We start from the raw sequence: 22,199 nt of genomic DNA, 5'->3' as shown, positions 1-22,199 counted from the left end.
AGAGAGAGAGAGAGAGAGAGAGAGAGAAAGAAAGAAAGAAAGAAAGAAAGAAAGAAAGAAAGAAAGAAAGAAAAGAAAAGAAAAGAAAAGAAAAGCAAAAAGGCAGCTCATGAGTGCATCATAATGAGTTTATTCCAGATAGGGAATATGAAGGTGGTAGATTGTATGTGACTTAAGAGAAGCTATTGGAAGTTAAGTGGAAATAGATTTGATCATCTAAGAGAAAATACTCTCCGAACTGAAATCAGATTGGCTGTGGAGATGCTGGCCCCGGATGCCATGCAGTGATTGTCACAAAGCTCATTTGTAGACACTGGTGTTGGTTTTTAACATGAAGTTTACTCCTGTCAAGTAATCAAGTGAGAAAGATTACATTGCCCTCTGCCCTTACATCTACAAGTCACTTCAAAAACTAGAGAGACCCTTGGGCACAAACAGAGGAAAGAGGGGAAACTGAGACAGGTCCAGAGCGTCCATGAGCTTCCATTATTGTCAGTGCCCCTGCTTTTCCCAGAAAGCTGTGGGCAGAGCTCACAGGAGCTAAATGAGGGGACCAGTATGCGCTTCCTGACCCGGGTGATAAGTGCCTTTACCGCCAATGTTGGAGTTTTCCGGGATGGTCTGAGTGTTCTGATAGAACTGTTTGACAATGTCTGCTGTATTGAACAGAACCAAACTTCTCTTCATTACGTTCCCATCTACTGGGGTTATGATGTTGCACAATGTGATACAATATCCCACCTGATTTGACTCTTTTTTCATCTATTGGTTACTTTAAAAAAAAAAAAAAAAACAGAGCAAACAAAACCTACCTGCCAGCAGTCACTTAGCAACATGGCATATTGGCATCAACTGACACTTCGGGAAGTCCACTGAAGTCTTTCTGCTTCTGACTCTAAATCTAGCAAACAGCAGAATTGTGAAAGATGCTTCTTTAAAATGCCTTTCAAAGTTCCTCCATGGAATGAAGTATCTTCATGAGTTCTTGGTTTCTCCATATAAATAAGTAGACGTTCTCTCACTACCAACGTCAATACTACTAAGCAGTCTTATTGAGTCGTGAAAATAATCACACTTTAAATGTAAGAGAAGCTTTATAGGTTACACATTTTAAATCCCACAGGAGATGGGAAATTGAAGACTTGCTATAGATTGGCCAGTGAGAAGGCTCAGTGTATAAAAGGTGCTTGCTCTCAAGCCTGACAACCTTGAACTGGTCAAGGGAAAGAGAACCAGCTCAAGCTAGTTGTTCTCTGATAGCCACATGTGCACACACACACACACACACACACACACACACACACCAAATAAATGTAATTTTGAGTTCTAAAAACATTGAATTACACTGAAATACTAAACATTGAATTCTATTCATAACTAGTCTATAAATCACAGCTCTAACATGTTATATGATGGCTTATTATTTTACCAAAAGATATGAATGTTCATTTTATTTTCCTACCTATGGAAACCTTTTCCCAGAATTATGATACTTACTACCCTAGGAGCATTTCAGAGGAAAAAGGTAAAAATCTTATAGACATAGTATAGATATAACTTTCCAGTATCATACCATGAGTGAATAGATTTTGTAATTCATAAGTGCATAAAATGTGAACTTCTTTTATTCATGATAAACTTTCTCCTCCAATGCCTGTCCCCCAAACTAATATATTTTATAAAATTAAGTATCGTTTTCAGTATTAAAGGAAAAACTCTCCTATTGAAAACCTAAGGAATCCTTCCTATTAAAAATGCACATAGACATATTGTGTTACCTTTGTTATAGAGTATTCAGCATGGAACTCGGTGCAATTAGTAATGTTTGGAGAAGGGGAGTTAATTTGTCATCTGGTAGTCACAACATTTTGACCTATCCTTGGGATTGGAGTTTGAGTTGCACCATCCCAAGTCACTCATTCTGTTTTCTCCCCAGAACTACACTAACAAGATGATTGGTATGGACAGCCACCGTTAGAATCCATTAGTGGATCTCCCCCATATTTCTAAAATGCCCTTCAAGTACACGAACATATGTCTGCACGTGTAGGCCTATGCGTATGTGCACACCTAACTAACCAGAGCAAATACTCTTTTCTTCTTCTAGAAAACCTATAGGGATTTCCGATTGCAGGGTGTGTTGGAGGGAACGCTGAACAGTAAGACTTATGATACTCTGCACAGACGTTTAACTGTAGAGGAGGCCACAGCCTCTGTCTCAGAAGGAGGAGGACTTCAGGGCATTACCATGAGGGACAGTGATGAGGAGGAAGAAGGCTGATGGCACACAGTTCCTCGAAAGGAAGGAAGACCTTGGCATTGCTTTGTGCACCCTCCCTGTCCTTGTAACTGTATTTACTGTCTTGACCAAATAAAAAGGCTCTAATTTCTTTAGAATGTGAACTTGGAGATAAAGATGAAATGCCATGTATTTTTGGAAAGAAAACCATATTCACATGTATAGCTTGACCTACAAATTGGCTGTGCTCGTGACTGGAATATGAACTGCTTTTGTGGTTTGGTTTTGGTTGTGTTTTGTTTTTCTTTGTTTGTTGTTAGTATATTTGACTTTTCTTTTTAATAGTAATCTCAAAATAATGTCCTATGTGTCATATGAGGTATGCATTTCCCATGACACAGCATTGTGAAGAGAAGCCATTTCTGGTCCCAGCACCAACCCTATTGTTACTTCTGTCAAAGTGGTGTGCCTCCCACTTATAATTTGTATATGAAGTTTGTTCTGTAATTTGCCAGTGTTGTGATGTGTAGAAAACTTTAGCCTTGGTTTTCATAACTCTGAATTTGTCTGCAGGTGTAATCCTGGACTTCAAAGAGTGTCATACCCAAATGTAGACTAGATTATCCACAGGCTTACATCCTGTTTCTTTCTGAACATTTTCTTTCATGTGTACCATGTCGCCAGGTGTGCTTCCAACACAAGTGTAACAGCTTGCCGGCAATAAAAATCCATTCATTCAGAGCAACCTCTATGTTCATTAAACTTAAATAGATTAAATGCAGTAAAAAATATTTGGAGTATCTCAAACATCCCAACTAACTGGCTCTGTGTTTTGGTTTTATTCCTTGATGTTTTGTTTTCAACCAAATAAGCAATGGTTATGAACAGTATGCTTTCTACTAGTAGACCCACAGTCTGATAAAAGAATTATTACAGGAACATACATTCACAGCCAAAAAAAAAAAAAAAGTTAGCTACCTACTCAAGTAGTATATTAATAGTAATAACTATCAATAGCTAGTAATATTGGTAATGATAGTAATGTTAATTATTAGTTGGCCCTACTGCTATTAATTATTCCAAAGTTTTCTTGGGAGAGCTAAAGGATGTTATGATTTGTAATTTCCATGAATCTTTATGTTGGGTTTTTTTCCTAAGATATATTTTAATTTCTATTTATTAATTTACTAACATTACTATACTGATATATAATATATTAATATGTACTTACTGGCATACTATTCTACTGCACTTATTCACAAGTAAAGATTTGTGTGATGTGGGATTTTGACATGTTGTCCAAACTGGTCTGGAACTTAGGCTCCCATGATCCTCCTCTCTCAGCCTCTTAAGTAGCTGTTACTGTAGGCATAGACCAACCAACCACCCCGTCTATATTGACACGTCATTTCTTTCGTGTTAAAAAAAAAAAAAATGAATGTACTACTGAGTTTATCAACAGTGATGTGATGAAATACCAGAAAGACCTTGAACTTCGGAGTCATTTCTCCTGTCATGTCCCATAATGGTGATTAGGGCACTCAAAGTAGTGCACAAAATCTGATTTATCCACAATTATTACATAGCAATAGTTAGGCTCCATGTTTAGGTCCTAAATGTAAGATGGCAAGATAAACAAAAGAAGTCAGTTTCCTCCCTTTTCCTCGATGAGAGAATAAGGACTCACTGGTTTGTAAAGAGTAGTTTATCCACAGACATCTTCCTGCTTTTCTCCATTATCAGTGCCCCTTGCCTTAAATCCCTAAGTATCCAGGCATGTGACCCTTAACTACTCAGTGGCGCTTTCTCCTCAACACAACACTGCTTGCTATGTGAAAACCAGTGTGTGCACACACGTAGATGTGTGTAGAGTGGAACACTGGGCCTTCTGTACTCTGGTGGCATACTGAACTGCTGACCTATTCCAAACACCCTCTTTTCTGCAGTGAAATATCCATTTTTCCTAATAGCATGCCAGTGTGATTGACTCAGGTTGTTCCATGTCCTAGCTGATGACTGCTGTCCCCCTAACTCTACGGGAACGCTTTAAAACACCAATTGTCCAAAGGGAAGGTCTAGTGGGCAGGACTCACAGGCAAGGGGGAAAGCTGTTGATGCAGGGGCATTGCATGTGACACCTAACAATGGCAGCCTGGGTCTCTCTGCCAAGGGTGACACTTTCAGCTCCTTATCTAACGCTCCATTTCCTCCTTCCTACCCACTATGCCCACAGGCAGGACAATAGCAAACCAAGTTAGCAAACCAAGTTATGGCGTTGCTCATATTTTGTCTAATCACACGGACCTTTGAGTCACAAAACTGTGCATGAAAAATCTTCAAGAAAGTAACTGAAACGGAGAGAAAGGTGCTTCTGTCCACTTTTGCCCAGAAATTCTCTCTACCCTATATAACTGCAACTATGGAAGCAAACCCAGTTTTAGATGGTATTGTTCTTTCAAAATTACTTTTAGGGAGGAAAAACAAAAGTGAGGATTTGAAAACCTATCAAGTGCTGCAAAATGTTTGAAGTGGGATCATGCATCGTGAATGTAGGCAAGGGCAGAGAGTTATATATGTGAGGTTCACTGGAGAAGGGTTATGAACCCATCTGCAAAGAACATTCGTTCAAACATTTCTTGAAGAAAGAGCAGGCCAATGTCCTTTCTGACAAGACTCGGTGCTACACAGTCCAGAGGAAACCTCTGTGCGCAGGCTGTGAGTAGTCGCGTGCATTCGTGTATTTTTCCACTTGAATTCCCTTTAGCCGGCGCTCATTGCCCCTGGCTCAGAAGAGATTTCCTGCTAGTTTTCTAATGCCCGTGCAAAGGGGTTTGAGGGCCCCTACTCTTCTCCCCACCGGGCTGCAGCCAGGTCTGGCGCGGTCCTTCTTCGCCCTCGACGACCCAGGTAACCGTGTCCACGGCTTCTTCCAGGTGCCTAGGGGAGCAAAGAGCCCAGGAAATCAGTTTTCTCTTGTACTTTGCCTCGAAAAAGGGATCCTCAGGGCGGCGGCGAATGCCTGCAGGGAGCCCAGGCTGCAACAGGGACTGCAGCTGGGTGCAGAGCGAGCTGGGAAGTCATGGCTCAGCCTTCCTCGCTGCTGCTTGGCTTGGCGCTGAAACCCGGAGAAGCGCCCCCATGGAGGAGGCGATCAGAGGAAGACCCGACTCACCTTTATTTCTTAGTCTCAACACAGAAAATGGACATTTGCCAGTCTGGGTCTCTGAAGGGAAATGACAGATCAGTGATCCTGGAAAAAAAATAAAGTTCTCTAGCTCAATCATCGCAGCCCAGTTGGTCTCTGGCTCTGTGCCTCAGCTCACCGAAGCCCCTAGCCTGCACCCAGGACCAGGGAACAGTTGCGCGCGCACGCACACTCACACACACACACACACACACACACACACACACACACACACACCGTCCCAAAACCCTAGTGGGAAGACAGGTTCCCCGCCCCAATTCATGATGAGATTATCCCTGGACTGGCTACCCCACTGTTAGCTGAAGATGGGATGTGGGTCTACCTTAAAGGAATCCTGTTATTTAAAGGGAACCAAGGCCATCTATATAGGCTGGGTTGCAAGTGGGTTTCACAAGTCAGAAGAGCCTACCAAATATGGACTTTATCTGCATAAAATATTTGGTGGTTTTCAAGGAGAATGTGGGCACAACTAGAGTCCATGAAGGAAGGTGCATGCTTGTAGCCACAACTACTTAGGAAGCTGACCCTAGAGGAGTAGGAACTGAGGACCAGCCCTGGCTACTTAGCAAAAAAGGTATTGTGATTATATATATATATATATATATATATATATATATATATATCTTAGTGTGTGTGAAGCCCCGGATTCAATCCTTTAAAAGGTAGAGGAAAGTTCCACCACCCCTGCCACCCCCTCCAGACAGGGTCTCTCTATGTAGCTCTGACTCCTGGAACTACTCTGTAGGCCAGGCTGGCCTGAACTCACAGAGATCAGCCTGCTCTACCTTCCAAGTTCTAAGATTAAAGGCACCACTATGTCCCCCACCACTATGTCCCCCACCCTGCCATTTACTAACTTAAAGGGCAATGGAAAAACACAGGGGGGGGGATATCAACTTTGCCCCCTGCAAAAAGCCCAACTGTACAGTCAGAAAAATTGGTCTGCGTTTAAATAGGACCTACAGCACCTTTTCCTCATATCTAAATTCTGGAGTCTTGAACACTGAAATAAGGAAGATTATTCTAAGGAGTAGACTCATGAAGTTCTGGCTGTTATTAACTATTTCTTGATAGAGTGATGAATTCTAAAAAACATGGTGGGAAGCCAGCCTGGACCAACAGGCAGCACCAGTTTTACAAGTCATTCACTCTGCCCGAGGCTGGCACATATTCCACTTGGCAGCTCTGAACCTCCAAGCCACACCTGGGATGCTTGTGGACTGGGTAGGATTGTCCAGTTCCAGCTTTGTAAAGGAGTCAGGAAGTGGGAAAGAGGACTCCCATCTTTTAAGAAACTGGGTACTGGCACAGCAGGCCCTGAAGCTGGGGCTGTGGAGAGAGACCTTTGGAGGCACTCTGGGGCTACACTGGAATGGTGGTGGTCCAATCGATCTGTGAGGTTGAAAAAGCTGGAAGTCCCAGAACTATACAATGCAGTTCCGCTCAAGGGAATGTCAGGAGTGAAATCTAGGTGCATTAACATTTTTCTAAGTGTAAGGGGAACACTTCTGAGACCTAGAACAAGGTTGCAGCAGGAGCAACCACATGGAAATTGAGAAGCAGCAGAAGAAAAGGAGAGGAAGGGAGAGGAAGAGGGAGAAAAACTGGAAGGGGGGAGAGGATGGGGAGGGAGAGAAAGAGAGAGACCCTTCGCAGTGCCCACCTCCAGCATACACACTGTGGACCCAGATACAGAAGTACAGATACTTAGAGCAGACACAGAAGTTTGAGAAGAACAACAGGTAGTGTGTGTGTGTGTGTGTGTGTGTGTGTGTGTGTGTGTGTGTGTGGCAACATCTAGCCCTAATGTATTGCTAAACAAAGCATTTCTAGTACACATAGAAACCCAACTATCATTGAGGCCCAATACAAGACAGAGGATATATCCTCAGTGAACCCTTTAGCCTGATGAGTCTGGGACACAGACACAAAGTAACCATGCAGAAACATATGCTACTGACTCAACAAAGGGAAAAGCAGGCTTGGGACTAGAACAGTTTTACCTGAGGACTGTTCCCCACCCGGTCTTTTCTGTTTAACTTTCTGAATGCCAGAAGTGGGGACTGAATACCATGATGTTTTTCAGTCTCCCTTGTACATCGCAACTGTACAGTGAAGGGCCTTGTGTTTTCCTACTTATTTGTGAGTAACAGAGGGATACTCTCAACAATGACAAAAATAAAAATCTTTCAGACTTGTCTCCTCCAATTCCTAGCAGTATTGAATATTCCTGGAAGTGATTCTCACTTCCAAGAGGAAGCACAGTTATTTCCACTGAATAGTTGATCTCAAACAGCCTTCGACACAAGCAGTGCAGTGCAGCCTGGCCAATGTATGTTTACTGTACCCATAAATGCAAATGCCACCCATGTGTTCCCATGTAAAAAATTAAAAGTAACACATCATGCCATCTTAGCATCTACTCACATGGAGTCTGGTGTGCCATTTAGCAAAAGCCCCACCCCCACCCTTCTCCCATAAGAAACTCTTTAGTGTAAATAAAAGAAAGACAAATTGTTGTCATTCTGAAGTTTACTCTTCTGGGCATTGCTTTTGGATAGCATCAGCCAATGATAGCTGTCTTTCCAGGAGAGTGCGGTAGGGAAGAATTGTGCATTACTTTCATTAGGTCCCCCTGGATGAATAACCTGCTTAGCATTTTTTTTTTTTTGAGTTGCCTCAAAGTTATTGTATGGAGGAAGTTCATTCATTGTCATTTATTCAATCACTGTAGTTTTGTTGTTGTGGTTGTGGTGGTTGCTGCTGTTACACTGTAGGATGAAAAGATGTGTTCCTTCAGAAATAAGAGTAGTCTATGGGAAGTTGATTGACTTTGGGACCTTGGGACCGTGTAATTGGTTCAAAAGAAGTAAAATCTGCTGTAAGCAAACTGGCTTTTTTAAAGGCTTTTTGTGAGAGTTCTGAAGATATTGAGGGGGGTGTTTTCTGGGGATACAGAGCTGAATATGGGAGGGGAGACCCCCAAGGATAAAAAAAAAGTCCTTGCGGTTGTAAAGAAAATGATTTATAAATGCAATTCCTGTGTCTGTTTTCAACACTTCCACACATTTAACCTAAAGTCTACCTCTAAGAGGTCATTTTTAAAATTCATTTGTCTAACAATTTATAAAAGTTCTTAACTTTTAAAAACAGTGATAACAGCTTTTTCATACATAAAGTTATCTTACTTTAAGGTCTCTTTTCAATTTCCTTATCTCTTGAGAACGAAAAGAACTTTTATAAAATGTTAGCCCCATTTTACAGAGGAAAAAAATTCAAAGTAAGGAAAAACCCACTAATCTCAATTCTGTACCAGGTATTCACTGTCTTCAATGTAGCCTGGCTCAAGCAGGAGCATTTGGGCCAGAACTCCAAAGAGGGGTGTGTGTGTGTGTGTGTGTGTGTGTGTGTGTGTGTGTGCGCGTGCCAAATGATCAGGACAAATTGGTGTTGTGGATATGTACGAACATTCTTAAAAGGAAATGTTGATTTTTACTTTGCTGGGTAATAGGATAGTCTAAGCTTCTAAGAGAAGAATTATAGGATCTATGCTGCTAAATGGATGCCCAGGAAGGGGAGGAGTGGGTAGCAGGGGCTGGGGGTGAGTGGTTTTTCTAGTAAAATTCCCACTTCTATAATTCTGATCAAAACCTTGGAAATTAAAATATAACTGTGAACTCTACATGGATTACACGCTAGAGAGTGCTGCCAATTCTGCAGAGAGCTTTCAGAGAAGAGCATAGTAGTAAAATATAAGAGACATGTCAGAGAAAAGAAAACCATCACCACATCCAGGCTCCAGTGATCAGAACTCCACATCTAAACAGAGAAAGGAAGACTCAATAATTCACCCAAGGCTCTGGTCTTGTGCTTCCAGGTGACTCCAGACTCCAGACACAGATGGAAGGCATAGGGCAGTGCTTTCCTGGCTGAAATGCAGGAATCTTGGCATTTCAGCATCCCCCTTCCAGCTTTTCCTTTGAGGTATTCTATGGGGAACCCTTAAGGAGGTACTTCAATAGGGCTCTGCAATTTATGTTCCTGGTGTCACTTAAGTCAAATTCAGAATGACCACAACCACACACACACACACACACAGAGAGAGAGAGAGAGAGAGAGAGAGAGAGAGAGAGAGAGAGAGAGAGAGAGATCTTTAGAGGTTTCTGCAGCAATGCCACCTGTGTTGTCCCTGCCCTGCTTCCTGGTTCTCTATCCTGTCTTAAGTCTGAGCCTTTTTGACAATCAGTTCCCTTGGTAAGAGTTAAGATCTTCACTTACTTGGAGAAATGATAAATTGGAACTTTCTGTTCATATTAAAGGCTAACTGTGTTGCTTGAAATAAAGCATCAGCCAAATAAAATGACACCAGGTCTCTGGGAAAGGAACTGACTCCAATTATATTACCATGCTTGCTGTCTTTTGTATGCAGCAAATTCTCTTAGTTTAAGGATTGGGGGGGGGGGAGGCTGTCATTTTGCAGTGGAGAAATCTAGACCAGCACTCTGAAAGTCAATTTCTTCCTCTTCTCTCTTTTCCTCTGCTTTGGCAGTGGTGTAAAGGTTCAGATACTCAGCCGAGTAGTGAGTAATAAAGCCCCAAGAAGCAGTGCTGTGCCAACACCGGGAACACATCCAGGTCCGTGGTGCGAAAATGAAATATGTGCTGTTGAATTATTATTTTTGTCCTTTAGGTTTATATCTACACCCTTGTATTATGTAAATTTCTGAGAAGCTGTGAATCACAGGGTTAGGTAGAGCCCCCCCCCCCCATTTGCTTCCTTCATAAGCAACAGGAGCCGACCTCATTCAGTCTTTGAGTGAGTCATATACCATTGCCAGGCTCTTTGAGTTTTTTACTCTAAAAGCAACTTCCCTTGACCCAGACAGCGTTCTGAAGCCATAGGCTGCTGTCCGCACTGGGACTCTGGCACAGTCTTTCGTGACACAAAGAAGTCACAAGCTGCCTGCCCCTTCGTGGTCATCTAGGGCCAACAAGTTGCCAGAGGTTCTACAAGTTTCCAGGACCCTGATCCTCTGTGAGACTAGTGGCCAGATTTAACCGAAGGGAGTTAAAGGAGACTTCTAGAAAGACAAAGTAAAACTTCTAAATTGAAAAACTGCTAAATTCAGAGTGGGAGGTTAAATTTGTTTGAATTGAAGTTTTGAGGCTGGATCTCTGTGACCCAGGCTGACCTCGAACTTGTAGAGAACCTCCTGCCTCCCGCTCTCTTAAGGTCGGGTTTACAGGCAACAAACAAGTCCATTCAGCAAGATGGACGATCCAAATTGATATTTGAAAAAGTAGTAAGAGCCCAAGCTTCGTTCTTCTAGGGATGTCCCTAGAGTTGTTAAACTCAAGTAACACACCCACTCTGGAGGGTGGAGCGAGGGCATGGGGGCGTCGAGAGTCGAGAGTCCGTTTGCAGTGAAAGGTGCAGCGCCCGAAGCTGAGCACCTTCTGTTCACCAATGCTGTGGAAATCAGCTGTGGGGATGAGGTCTGGTACCACTGCCGGCTCACTATTAGTGGAGGTCTAGGGTTTAGCCGGTTGAGGGAATTCAGGACTCCAAAGGACACTCATTGAAGTGTGTGACTAAGATGGTAAGATGTAAAAGAGATCTCTTGTTAGGAAAACTTCTCCCTTTCGCTGGGATCATGAGCACCATAGATCAAGCCAATTACTTTTAACCATCAGCCAACCGGTTTCAAAGGAAGAAATCCCCAGGAACCCAGATAAGAGTGGAGAGAACACACACACACACACACACACAGCGGGACAACGGATCTGAAAATTTTTTGTAGTATATAACTGAGAAGTGCTACAGGTATTTTGAAACAGTTTAAGAACGTGACTGACAAAACAACAACGACGACGACAAAGACGACAAAAGTTTTCGTTCCTCCTGAGGCCTGCCCTAGAGCAAGGTCTGTTTCCGTCCGCCTGACTCTAGATTGACCCTTCACGTACACCCTGAGTGATCAAAGCCAAGCTGTTAGTGAACGTTCTGTTCAAAAACTTTTCAAAGGAACTCTCTGCCATCAGTTTCTGGGTCTCCTAAACGCCACCCTGCGCCCCCTCCTGAAACTTACGAGCCTTCCCCTCCCTCTTCCAGCCTTGTGGGTCAGTGGAGCAGGGAGGGAGGGGCGGGATAGAGCCAGGGAGGGGCTGCAGGACCAGTGACAGTCCAGAGGCCAGAGTTCGGGACTAGATCGGCAGCAGTCACGCTGGCCGACGTGGGGGCCGTGCCCTGGGGAGGCACTGCGGCGGTTCAGAGCGGGGCGGGACGCGCGGTGCGGGGCAAGCAGGAAGGTCCGGGCACCCGGCCGCAGAAGACTAGCCCGGTTCTCCAGTCCTCTACAACCCCACAAGCCGTACTCCCAGGCAGTTGCACCAGCTCCATCTCTCCCAGCCTTGGAGGCATTTTAGCCGGTCTTTGTGAACTGGGAACCAAGCAAAGCAGCACACGGCGGGAACGAACTTTCAGCTTTCGAATTTCACTTCGAATTCAAGAGCTGGGCTCAAGCAACCGAAGCGTGCCCGAGGCGGGTTGCGTCTCACCCCACCGCCAGCAACCGGAACACAGGTCCCCTGGGGTGGGGTGGGGGTGGGGGGGATTCAGGCCAAGCCTTAGAGGATGGAGGGTGGAGCAGCCTGGGGATGCGGGGCTGAACAGGGCATTCCCGAGCCCATGCAGCTGTGGACCGGAATCCAGGAGGTAACCGACATCCTAAAAGGCTCTAGAGATTTCTGGCTCACGAATGCTGATTTCCCTCTATTGCTTCCCTATTGCTGTAATCTGTGTTATTTCAAATTCTACTATCGCCTTTCATTTCACGAGATTACTTATGGAAGAAAGTTTGAACTTAATAATGAGACTGCTTTAAAACCCTGGCCAACATCAAGGAAGAGTCGCGCTTTATGTTGGATTTTTTTTTTATTGGCCAGAAAAATGACTTTTAAATTGGGAACTTCTGCGAAATGCCCATCAGCCAACTGCATTAACCAGCTTTTCCACCACGGTAGACACATTGTCGGTGTGGAAGAAAAAATACTCTTGGCACGTCCTCCTTATGTGTTCGCCTCTCAACTTTCAGCAACACCCTTGCAAATTACAAGCAAAACTTTCCTGGTTTTGATTGCTTGACTTTTAAGCCGCTCCGCGAAAAGATTGGGAAAGTTGAGTTTGTGAACTTCTTTTCCCACCAAGTCCAGGCCTGATTCTTAGCCTTGCAGTGGAGAAGGGACACGCCCCACAGGCCTGTAAGGAACGGGTGAGAGAAATCCTAGCATTAGGGTAGGGGTAGACACCCGCTAGAAGCTGCTGAGAGTGCAACTGTCACCGGTCTGACTGCTCCTAAGTCAGAAGGCTTCCCTTCCTTTTACAAACCGATTTAACCTGTAAATGCTGGTTTGAGAAGAATGATCGCATTGCATTTAAACGAAATCCTAATATAAAAGAAATATTAACAACCAAAGTCTGGAGACAAATAACAGAGTGCTCTTAGACTCCTTCAACCATATTTAGTTCGCAGAGTCTTAACTGGTAACACTGTACAACATTAACAAGAATTCTTTTTTAAAATATAATACTTTTATTCATTATGTGAGATTTATTACAATGCCATTTGACCATATTCACCTTCCAGGTCTCCCTAGCCCTACCCCATCCATCCACCTCTACCTCCCCCACAAGAATTCTTTATTTGCCACCAAATCAACTAAAAGCATACTAGCAGCCTGTAAATCTGAACATATGATGACGTGCATGTTAATGTGCTGCAAAGTTAGTCCCACCGGGTATTCATTGAGTAAATTTGAAGTATTCAAGAAGTCTCTTTTCTTGAACCATAAAGAGCCTATGTCTGATTCCATTTCCCGGGTCTATCGCACACCAGAAGAAACAAGTATCAACCAGAAACAAAAGATTGTAGAGGAATTTAAGAATGCCTTTCCTCTCCCAAAAGCAATTTGTATTCCCTTTGGTGTTGTTTGTTAGACAGAAAACAGTGTAAAAGAGCCCAAATATCTAGACTATCATCATCATCATCATCATCATCATCATCATCATCATCACCACCACCACAATAATAACAACAACAACAACAACAACAACAACAACAAGAGTAATGCCTCCTGCTTCTTATTAGTTCACTGCAGCTAATACACCACAGTGGAGCACACTGTAAAGAATATTGACTGTTGTTCTTTGTGTAAGATTGGAAGTCGGGGATGTTTGTTGGGCCTGAAAACCCTAAAAATATGATGAGTGTCAAATCAAATACACTTGACTGAAGATCTGTTATGTTACAGTATTTTCCAAGTCATTTTTAAGTTAAAAAAAGAAACCTTGCCAGTGTTTACTTCTTAAGGAAATAGAGATTACAGAATACTTGGTAATTTACAACTATCTTCTACTGCTTTTTAATTTCAGGTGGCAATAATCTTTACCACAAAATTCCTTACTTATGAAAGGGGAAATTATACAACTCTAGGAATTATAAAGAACAGCAGTTACATTCTACAGAAAATTGTAACTTTCGATTGTTATGAAGTAGGAAGATTTCTCTTGTTTTTCAGTATTGATCCCACTTTGTCATCAGGCCTCTTCAATGCAAGAACTGTCCTGATTTCTTGGGACATCTCCTGCTCCCCGACCCAAACACTTAAAGTCAACTTGCACCAGGGTTTAAAGTTGATAGGTAAAATTTACTTTAAACAAACACACGACAGATTATAGGATTCTCCAAGAAATTCCAAAGAGTCTGTACATTTCTATTTTGCTAAACAAACAAAGCTCCTTTATGTTCTTGTAAGTAAATCAAACATTTGGAAGCTTATAGAAGCTTCTAAATTTTCCAAATTTATTCTCTGTATTAGTAACTTTTTCTGTAATTTCAAATGTTTGTAGTTAAAATGAAGTATTCGTTTCTAACATTAAGAAACTGTTCCTAAATACATTTTATATTTTAAGACTATCTTTAACTTACGGAATGCATATTAAATGTTAATACATGTTTTGGTTATATACTGAGTGGAAAACATTAACACACTGGCATATTGAGACTTGGATTTGTAAAATACATCTTCGGACTTTGGAATTAGCAAGATCAGGGCTAGTTTTAAAAAAAAAAAAGGAAATAATTTATGTCTTGCTGTATTTACTCAAGTGACATTTTCAAACACTTGGCAGAAAAGGCAAATCCCCGAAAAGACCAGTGAAAAGCGAACTATTGAAATGTTAGCTATAAAAGCCCTTAGCTAATAGCTAATATTTTCCTTTTTAAAAGTTAGTGTCCACTAAAGAGGCAAATAAAGACTTTGGGGGGGGGGCGGTTGAGGAGGGGGAGGGGGAGGGGAAGAAGAGAAGAGGGAGGGACACGCGACGAACGTAAAAGAAACTGGTGACACTCAATCAAGAAGGCAGGTAACGCTCCAGAGGCCGGTGAGTTGTTCAAATCAGCTGGGGGCTCCAAAGCTTTCCGTGACCGAGCAGTTGTTTCTCGCCTTTTTGCTTTCTTCTTTAAACTTGTTCCGGCGAGGGAGGAGTGCAGCAGGAGGGAGATTTTTTTCGCTGTTGGGAAGGCAGGTAGGAAAGGGAATCTGATCCGCCCCAAAAGGCAGCAATTAAAGTCTTAACCTCTACCCATCTGTCTTGGGACAGGGACACTCCCGCCCCCGCCTTTCCTTAAGCAGTCGGGGTCACCCGCACCCTTTGTCTGATCAGGGTGAAGGACCAAGGTTCTGCGGCCCCAAAAGCAAATCGAACGAACATTTCCAGTTGGGGAAATACTAAGGCCCCAAAGGGTTCCAGAATGCCTCCGGATTTTTGTGTTGCCTCCTCTTCTCTGCCAGGGTGCCCTGCCCTGACTCCCATTCTCTGCCTCTCAGGTCTGCCCAGCTAGAAGTGCCTGGGTACCTGAAAGAAGACACTCCCAGGCCTATCCACCAAGGCGGGCCACAAACAGCCAGACTTTTCCATCATCTGGCTTCTTAGCCGCCGCAACTTTCAAAAAGACTTCTGCTGGCCCCTGTTTTATTTTGTTTCCAGCAATTATTTCTCCAGCATGCACTTAGCCGTCCCGCCTTGCTGTCAGGCCTCAACAACTCGATGTCTTCATTGCCACCCCACTGGGCTTCCCTGGCAGTGTCTAAACTGACTCACACAGTCTGGGTGGGGCGGAGGAGCCTGGATCCCTGAATTGGTATGAGTTAGAAAGGGGGGTTGGAGAAGGAGATATCTTGAAAGCCAGTTGCCTCCGTTCGAATCCCAACTTGGCACCTTCCAATACATTAGCCTTAGGCTCAACAATCCTAGGCTCCCACCTTCACCTCCCACTGCTGGCCCTTTCCAGGGTTCTCACAGGAGGACAGCACATCATATACTCTTGGCCAGATACCTGGCGGATACTTGGTCCACACACGTTAGAGTTAACTCACCAGGCTGACGGTGCTTGGAGTTTGCAGGCAGCTTCTTACCGCGGCCTCCAGGCGGTGCGGTTCAGGGCTCCTCGTTTAGCTTCCTCCGGGAACTGGTTTGAGAACGGCGGGGGTTTGTCTACGGTCCGCAGCCGCAGGAGCGCGCCTGGGATTCTGCTCTCGGCGACCGCAGGCTCCCGGTTGACCTCTCCGACGAAGGCGCGCGCCTCTGCTCGGGCGGGAGCCGCGGGGTCCCGCGCAGTGGGAGCCTCAGCGACCGGCCTTTTCGTGGAAAGCTCGCCCAGCTAGCGAAACTCAGCCCCAGGAATTTGGGCCCAGGCGTCACACCAGGAGGGCTCTGGGCGCGCGGGGGAGGGTGGGTGGGGGGTAGGGAACGCTCAGGGTCGCCAAACGCTTTTGGGGTGGGTGGGGGCAGAAATGTGTCTGTGGTCCGTGGCCACCACACTTCGTTGGTCTGCGCACACAGACACGCGGGGTGTCGCGTGCACTGACTGCAACTGAGCTGCACGCAGACGCTGGCAGCCGGGGGTAGGGATCGACGGATTGTATTCCCCCTTCTCTGCTCCACGTTTAAAACGCCCTGCTCGGGAAGGACGGTGGGCGCAAGTTCTTTGGAGAAATGCCCTTTCGGGGTTCTCTCTGGAAACTCGAGGGAGCGCGCTCACGCGTGTGTTTGTGTGAGTTCAATCCGCGTCTAGGTCTCTGGCGGTGTGGCTCCCGCTTATTCTTTGCAACTCAACTTTGTGGTGCCGCTGCGTCTTTCCCAGGCCTATTGCCATGGGCATCGCTTTGACAAAACCACAAACGCATAACAAGCCTCCCAAGGCCTTTACATCTCAGGGGCATTTTGGGAGGCCAGTTACCTGCTGGTGTCTTCCGAACGGTCCAGACGCGGCTCGAGCTGCAGCGACTCCTTGATTCAGGGAAGGAGCACTACCTCCCGACCTCACCCCCCAGACCCCCTCGAGTCCCGAAGGATGAAAGTGGGCTGCGTAGGAGGAGGCAGCGTGGCCCGAACTGAGCTCAGGCAAGCCAAGCAAAGAAACCTCGGATTTTGCCGTCAGAGGTTTCCTGGTCAAGGCTTTCTAGAGCCTGGCGTTTGATAAATATAGCCTGGCATTTGCCCCTGAATTAGACTCTGTTTCCTTATTTAGCACTAGCACAATGATTTTAGATGATGTCACTTAGAGCTAAACGAGAAAATTGATCTCAGATTTGCTTGGCCTCTAAAGCCTGGTTAAGCAGATTGAGAATTAAAAAGACAGAGGAAGAAGCTAGGGGGAGGGGCAGCTGAAGGGTAGAGAAGTGTGTGCGGGCGAGTGCTTGCGCTTCGGGGAGGGCTCGGCGCGACGCGGAGAGCGCCCCCGCCTCTTCTGGGCGGGGGAAGCTCTCTCACCAATGAAAAGTAGTCACCGACTGCAGAGAAAAAAAAGTTTTCCTGTTGACTGTTGGAAGCGAATTGAGCAATTATCTAGTTTACCTTCTCCTCTTGGAAGTTAACGATTGGCGAGATCTTGGCTGCGTTATTGACACAACACTTTCTATTGATAGAAATAAGTAGTGATTGTCCCCGAGTCATTGGTGCGCCAAGAACTCTGCGATGGGCTGGCAGGAGTCCATTGGGCTGGGCAGGCAGGTTAGGCTGGTGATGCTGGGGAGGAGGAGGAGGAGGCTGCTGGTGGTGACGGTGCCTGTCCTCTCCGCAGGTCTGTGACAAGCAGGGGACAAGGCAACGATCCCGCGACTCAACCCCGGCGGACCGACGCTGGCGACTCAGTCATGGACAGTAGCTGCCTCAACGCGACCACCAAAATGCTAGCGACTGCTCCAGCTCGGGGCAACGTGATGAGCACATCCAAACCCTTGGCTTTCTCCATCGAACGAATCATGGCGCGCACCCCTGAGCCTAAGGCCCTGCCGGTCCCCCACTTCCTGCAGGGAGCCGTGCCCAAAGGGGACCCCAAGCACTCTCTGCATCTCAACTCGTCGATCCCCTGCATGATCCCTTTCGTCCCCGTGGCGTACGACACGAACTCCAAAGCGGGAGTGAATGGCTCAGAGCCCCGCAAGGCGAGTTTGGAGGTTCCGGCGCCGCCCGCGGTGGCGCCCTCGGCGCCGGCGTTCAGCTGCAGCGACCTGCTCAACTGCGCGCTAAGTCTCAAGGGCGACCTGGCCCGCGACGCGTTGCCACTACAGCAGTACAAGCTGGTAAGGCCGCGTGTGGTCAACCACTCTTCGTTTCACGCCATGGGCGCCCTGTGCTACCTGAACCGAGGTGACGGCCCGTGCCACCCGGCTGCAGGCGTGAACATCCACCCGGTGGCCTCCTACTTTCTCAGCTCCCCTTTGCACCCACAGCCCAAAACGTATTTAGCCGAAAGGAATAAACTGGTTGTACCTGCGGTGGAGAAACTCCCTTCAGGGGTAGCTTTCAAAGACCTGTCCCAGGCTCAGCTGCAGCATTACATGAAAGAAAGCGCCCAACTTTTGTCGGAAAAAATCGCTTTCAAAACCTCGGATTTCAGCCGCGGCTCTCCTAATGCCAAACCCAAAGTTTTCACTTGTGAAGTCTGTGGAAAGGTAAGTCTTATGCAAAGAGTTCCTTCTTTCCTTCCTTCCTTCCTTCCTTCCTTCCTTCCTTCCTTCCTTCCTTCCTTCCTTCCTCGCTTCTGTTTTAGTATTTGGGGAGTGGGATTATAAACTTGTTTTGCCCCCTCCCTCCCTTTTATCACTTTGAATCCAATCTGTGGTTCCATTAACCTGTTTTCCTTTGTGTTTAATTTTTAAGGTCTTTAATGCGCACTATAACTTAACCCGTCACATGCCGGTGCACACAGGAGCCAGACCCTTCGTGTGCAAAGTGTGTGGGAAAGGTTTCCGGCAAGCTAGCACCCTTTGCCGGCATAAGATCATTCACACACAGGTATGTTTGAAGTTTACCCGGAAGGTTTTGGAACCATTGGGGTGGGGTGGGGTGGGGGATGCGTCGTAATGGCCTCATTCTTTAGCATAAGATCTTCTGGGCTATGGAGGTTGGACTGGGAGGCCTTGTGTTGTTATCTTTGACCTGTTTAAAAGCTTCAGACTGTATGGTGATGGTAGGATTCCGCACCATAATAACAAAGTGCTGTAAACTAAGTTCTCGATTCTTCCCTTTCTCTCTGCTGCTTAGGAAAAACCTCACAAATGCAACCAGTGCGGTAAAGCATTTAACAGAAGTTCCACGTTAAACACACATACCCGAATTCACGCAGGCTACAAACCATTCGTGTGTGAATTCTGCGGCAAAGGATTTCATCAAAAAGGTATTGTGCACAGGAGATGTCTTCTTAGGGTGGTCATAGGAAAGTCATACTGAATATTCTCGGGATTAAAAGAAGAATGATCTGTAAAATGCACCTGCTTACCTGAGCCGAAGAAGACTGTCATTTTTATTCCCTACTCCCCTGGTCTGACCAGTGTCAGAAAAGGCACGCTTGAAATGTCAAAGGGTGTTTCTTTGCCACCTCCAGTTTTCCTTTATCCAGTGTGACTGGATAAATAATGTCTATTAATATGTAGAGGAAATAAATTCAGTGTGCTTAAAAACAAACGTAGGGGAATCAATGCCCTGAACCTTGGGTCAAAACTGTGGTGGCTCTTCAGGCTGCCTCCTTATGTTTTATGCACCATCTCTCTTCTTTTCCAGCTTTGTTCATAATCTTATCAGGGCTATTTTTCTATTTCAGGGAATTACAAAAATCACAAGTTGACCCACAGCGGGGAGAAACAGTTCAAGTGCAATATCTGCAACAAGGCTTTCCACCAGGTGTACAACCTCACCTTCCACATGCACACTCACAATGACAAGAAGCCTTTCACCTGCCCCACCTGTGGCAAGGGCTTTTGTAGGAACTTTGACCTCAAGAAGCACGTCCGCAAGCTACACGACAGCAGCCTGGGGCTGACCCGCACTCCTACTGGGGAGCCAGGCAGCGATCCGCCGCCCCAGCTGCAACAGCCGCCGCCTGCGCCTCTGCCGCCACTGCAGCCTACATTGCCGCCTCCCGGGCCTCTGCCATCCGGGCTTCACCAAGGCCACCAGTGATGGAGGCCAAAGATCTCCCTAACCCCAACCGGAGGGCCCTCACTGCAGAGGTCCGCAGACTAGAGCGGACCTCTTGGTCCAAGCTCGCCTGCAAAACCCAGGGCACGTTGGGTCCCCGCACTTTCGGGAGGACCGGATGCCTCTACATCCCTTGGCCTTTCTGCCTCTTGCATGCACCTGCTAAATGGTTTTGTGTATTATATTCTACATAGGCACTAACAATTATGATATACTTGGAGGGGCTTATTTTTATTTCTTTGGAGTTGAAAAGACTTTTCATCTCGGGTGGAGAGATGGTGTTTGTTTTGTTTTGTTTTTAAACAAATATCTGCTGTATTTATTGAGATCTGTATTATTCTACCCGGGGAATGCTGCATCACTTTAATTTTATTATTGTAAATATTTCCATTGTGTCGTTTCTGCCGTCTCAAAATGCCTGCTGATCGTTTATAATTTTCTCCTTCCCCAAAGAAACAAAACACGGTGTGTATGTTCTATATACACACAGAAGTGTGTGCGTGCCTGTGAAGGTGCAGTCGACGTTTTTTGAGCACATACATAATACACACATACACTTTAGATAAGAGTGGTTCATTATGAATGAATTTGAATTTTGGTTTTGATTCTTGCACGTCGAAGTTGATTCATTGACTGTTGGAAATAAAAACTTGGAACATGCTTATTTAATCAACAAACTTTAAGACTTAATATTATTTAGCTAAAAATCCCTGTCTCCAACTTTCTCATCCATGCTCTTGGGTTGGTGGGGTTGTTTGTTTGTTTGTTTGTTTGTTTTGGGGGCTTTTTGGTTTTTTGATTCTTTTTTGGTTTTTTGGTTTGTTTTAAAACTAGCTTTTGATTACTAAGCCTTCTGACTTGATTGGGACATTTACCATAGGCAAATAGTCTGTCCCTATGCTTGTACCTTTGGGCAAGGTTATTTAATATGGTCCAACTCTGAGACAGAAGATGTGTGTCTAACAGAAATACAACTTTGGCATGGGTCTTCTGGTAGATTTCTGGTACAAAAGGCAGGGACCTTCTATCTAGAGGCTGTGTTATGTGTATCGCCACCATTGTGAAGACACATACTGACTTGTGCATTGCTGGCAAAGAGTGCCTCGTGTTTTTAGATGTGTACAAATGTTTATAGCCGAATGTACTTCCATTCAAGAGGAGACATGGATGAAAACCAAACCTTGGCGGGTGCCAGGTCCTTGAAATGCTTTAAGTGTTAATCAGCAGCTCTGCTGTGCGCTGGAGCTCGGCTGTTTTCTAACTGCAAGTCTCTCCTGTTTTCTTGCCAAAACAGTGAAACAACTGCTAAAGACTTTAATTAAGAGGGGTAATTAGTTCAGATTTATCAAAGCCGGGTTGTTATACTATTAGCTGCTCAGTAGAAGCTGCCAGACAAACCCACAGCCCTGCACAGAAGTCTTGCGGTAGCAGTCCATGTCCTGGGAGTGAGGCTGCTAAGGGTGGGAGGGTAGGGTGGCTATAGAGGTTCCCGCACAGAGGTCACAGTCCCCACTGCTTTGAGTCCCGGAATGGGTGCATGTGACTAGGTTCCTCCTGGGGTTCGTGTCCCAAGAACACACCTAGGTTCCACACAACAGACTCAGTCTCCTGAGAGCCAAGAACTGTCTTCTTAGAGCAGGTGACCTTGCAGGTCCAGGATCACCCACAGTTGCTGGGTAGCACTTATGCCTCACTTTAGACCTTGTGCAGGTTGGGGGTGAACAGAGGGCTGCTGCAGAGGCCCATCATCAGCTTTCTAGGTAACTGGAATTCCCACTTCAATCAAGGCCTCAAAGGGCACACTTTTCAGGGTACCAACAATGGGCTAGGAGCTGAAAGGTGACAAAGGAGCCCTTGGGTGTTCTCAGCAGTTAGAGTTAGAGTTCCTTTGGGACCCTCAAATGAAACCTGCATGGAAGAGAGATGGGGCGGCGTGCGGAAGGGGGAGTGCTCGGGCATGTTGAGCTGAGCTGAACTCACAGGGTTCCGGAGAAGGGCAACAGGGTTTTAAGGTTTCATCCAAGTTCTCAGGGTTTGCCCCAATGGACACATTCAATGCAAGTGGGAACAAGCAGCACCATGAGATCAAATCCGCACGTTTACACACTCCTCTCTCTTCACACACCCCCAACTCTTCACACCCCCACTTTGTTCTCTGTGGACTGACATTCAACCCATGTTAGGCTTGACTTCGTAAAGCATTTGAAATTCTA

The 22,199-nt window shown here is 45.5% G+C and overlaps 2 protein-coding genes across 13 annotated transcripts in view; both read left to right on the top strand.

The window, feature by feature from the left end:
- Nucleotides 1–3,184, top strand: part of Cadps2 (calcium dependent secretion activator 2) — a 518,996-nt gene extending 515,812 nt beyond the window's left edge. For 8 of the 12 annotated variants that reach the window (XM_029533832.1, XM_021190679.2, XM_029533805.1 and 5 more), the window contains one exon: nt 2,108–3,184. In XM_029533832.1, coding sequence (XP_029389692.1) covers nt 2,108–2,281 — 174 coding nt within the window. In that variant the 3' untranslated portion in view covers nt 2,282–3,184. The remainder of the gene's footprint in view (nt 1–2,107) is intronic. The other 4 variants (XM_021190682.1, XM_021190678.2, XM_021190681.1 and 1 more) reach the window with 4 other exon arrangements.
- Nucleotides 3,185–17,461: 14,277 nt separating this feature from the next.
- On the top strand, nt 17,462–20,659 carry Fezf1 (FEZ family zinc finger 1). The gene is made up of 4 exons (XM_021190687.2): nt 17,462–18,461; nt 18,670–18,804; nt 19,054–19,186; nt 19,610–20,659. The coding sequence occupies exons 1-4, from the start codon at nt 17,661–17,663 to the stop codon at nt 19,966–19,968; spliced, it is 1,428 nt and encodes a 475-aa protein (XP_021046346.1). The 5' UTR covers nt 17,462–17,660; the 3' UTR covers nt 19,969–20,659.
- Nucleotides 20,660–22,199: the final 1,540 nt, after the last annotated feature.

This window comes from Mus pahari, chromosome 2 (genome assembly GCF_900095145.1).
Source record: "Mus pahari chromosome 2, PAHARI_EIJ_v1.1, whole genome shotgun sequence".
NCBI classification, from domain to species: domain Eukaryota; kingdom Metazoa; phylum Chordata; class Mammalia; order Rodentia; family Muridae; genus Mus; species Mus pahari.
This window is presented reverse-complemented; position numbering and strand designations above follow the sequence as displayed.

Bases quoted from the DNA above. Each gene is read 5' to 3' on its own strand.
- Fezf1 (XM_021190687.2), top strand. From the start codon at position 17,661: ATGGACAGTAGCTGCCTCAACGCGACCACCAAAATGCTAGCGACTGCT. The intron at 18,462-18,669 runs GTAAGTCTTATG...TTAATTTTTAAG, and splicing joins CTTGTGAAGTCTGTGGAAAG to GTCTTTAATGCGCACTATAA. The intron at 19,187-19,609 runs GTATTGTGCACA...TTTCTATTTCAG, and splicing joins CAAAGGATTTCATCAAAAAG to GGAATTACAAAAATCACAAG.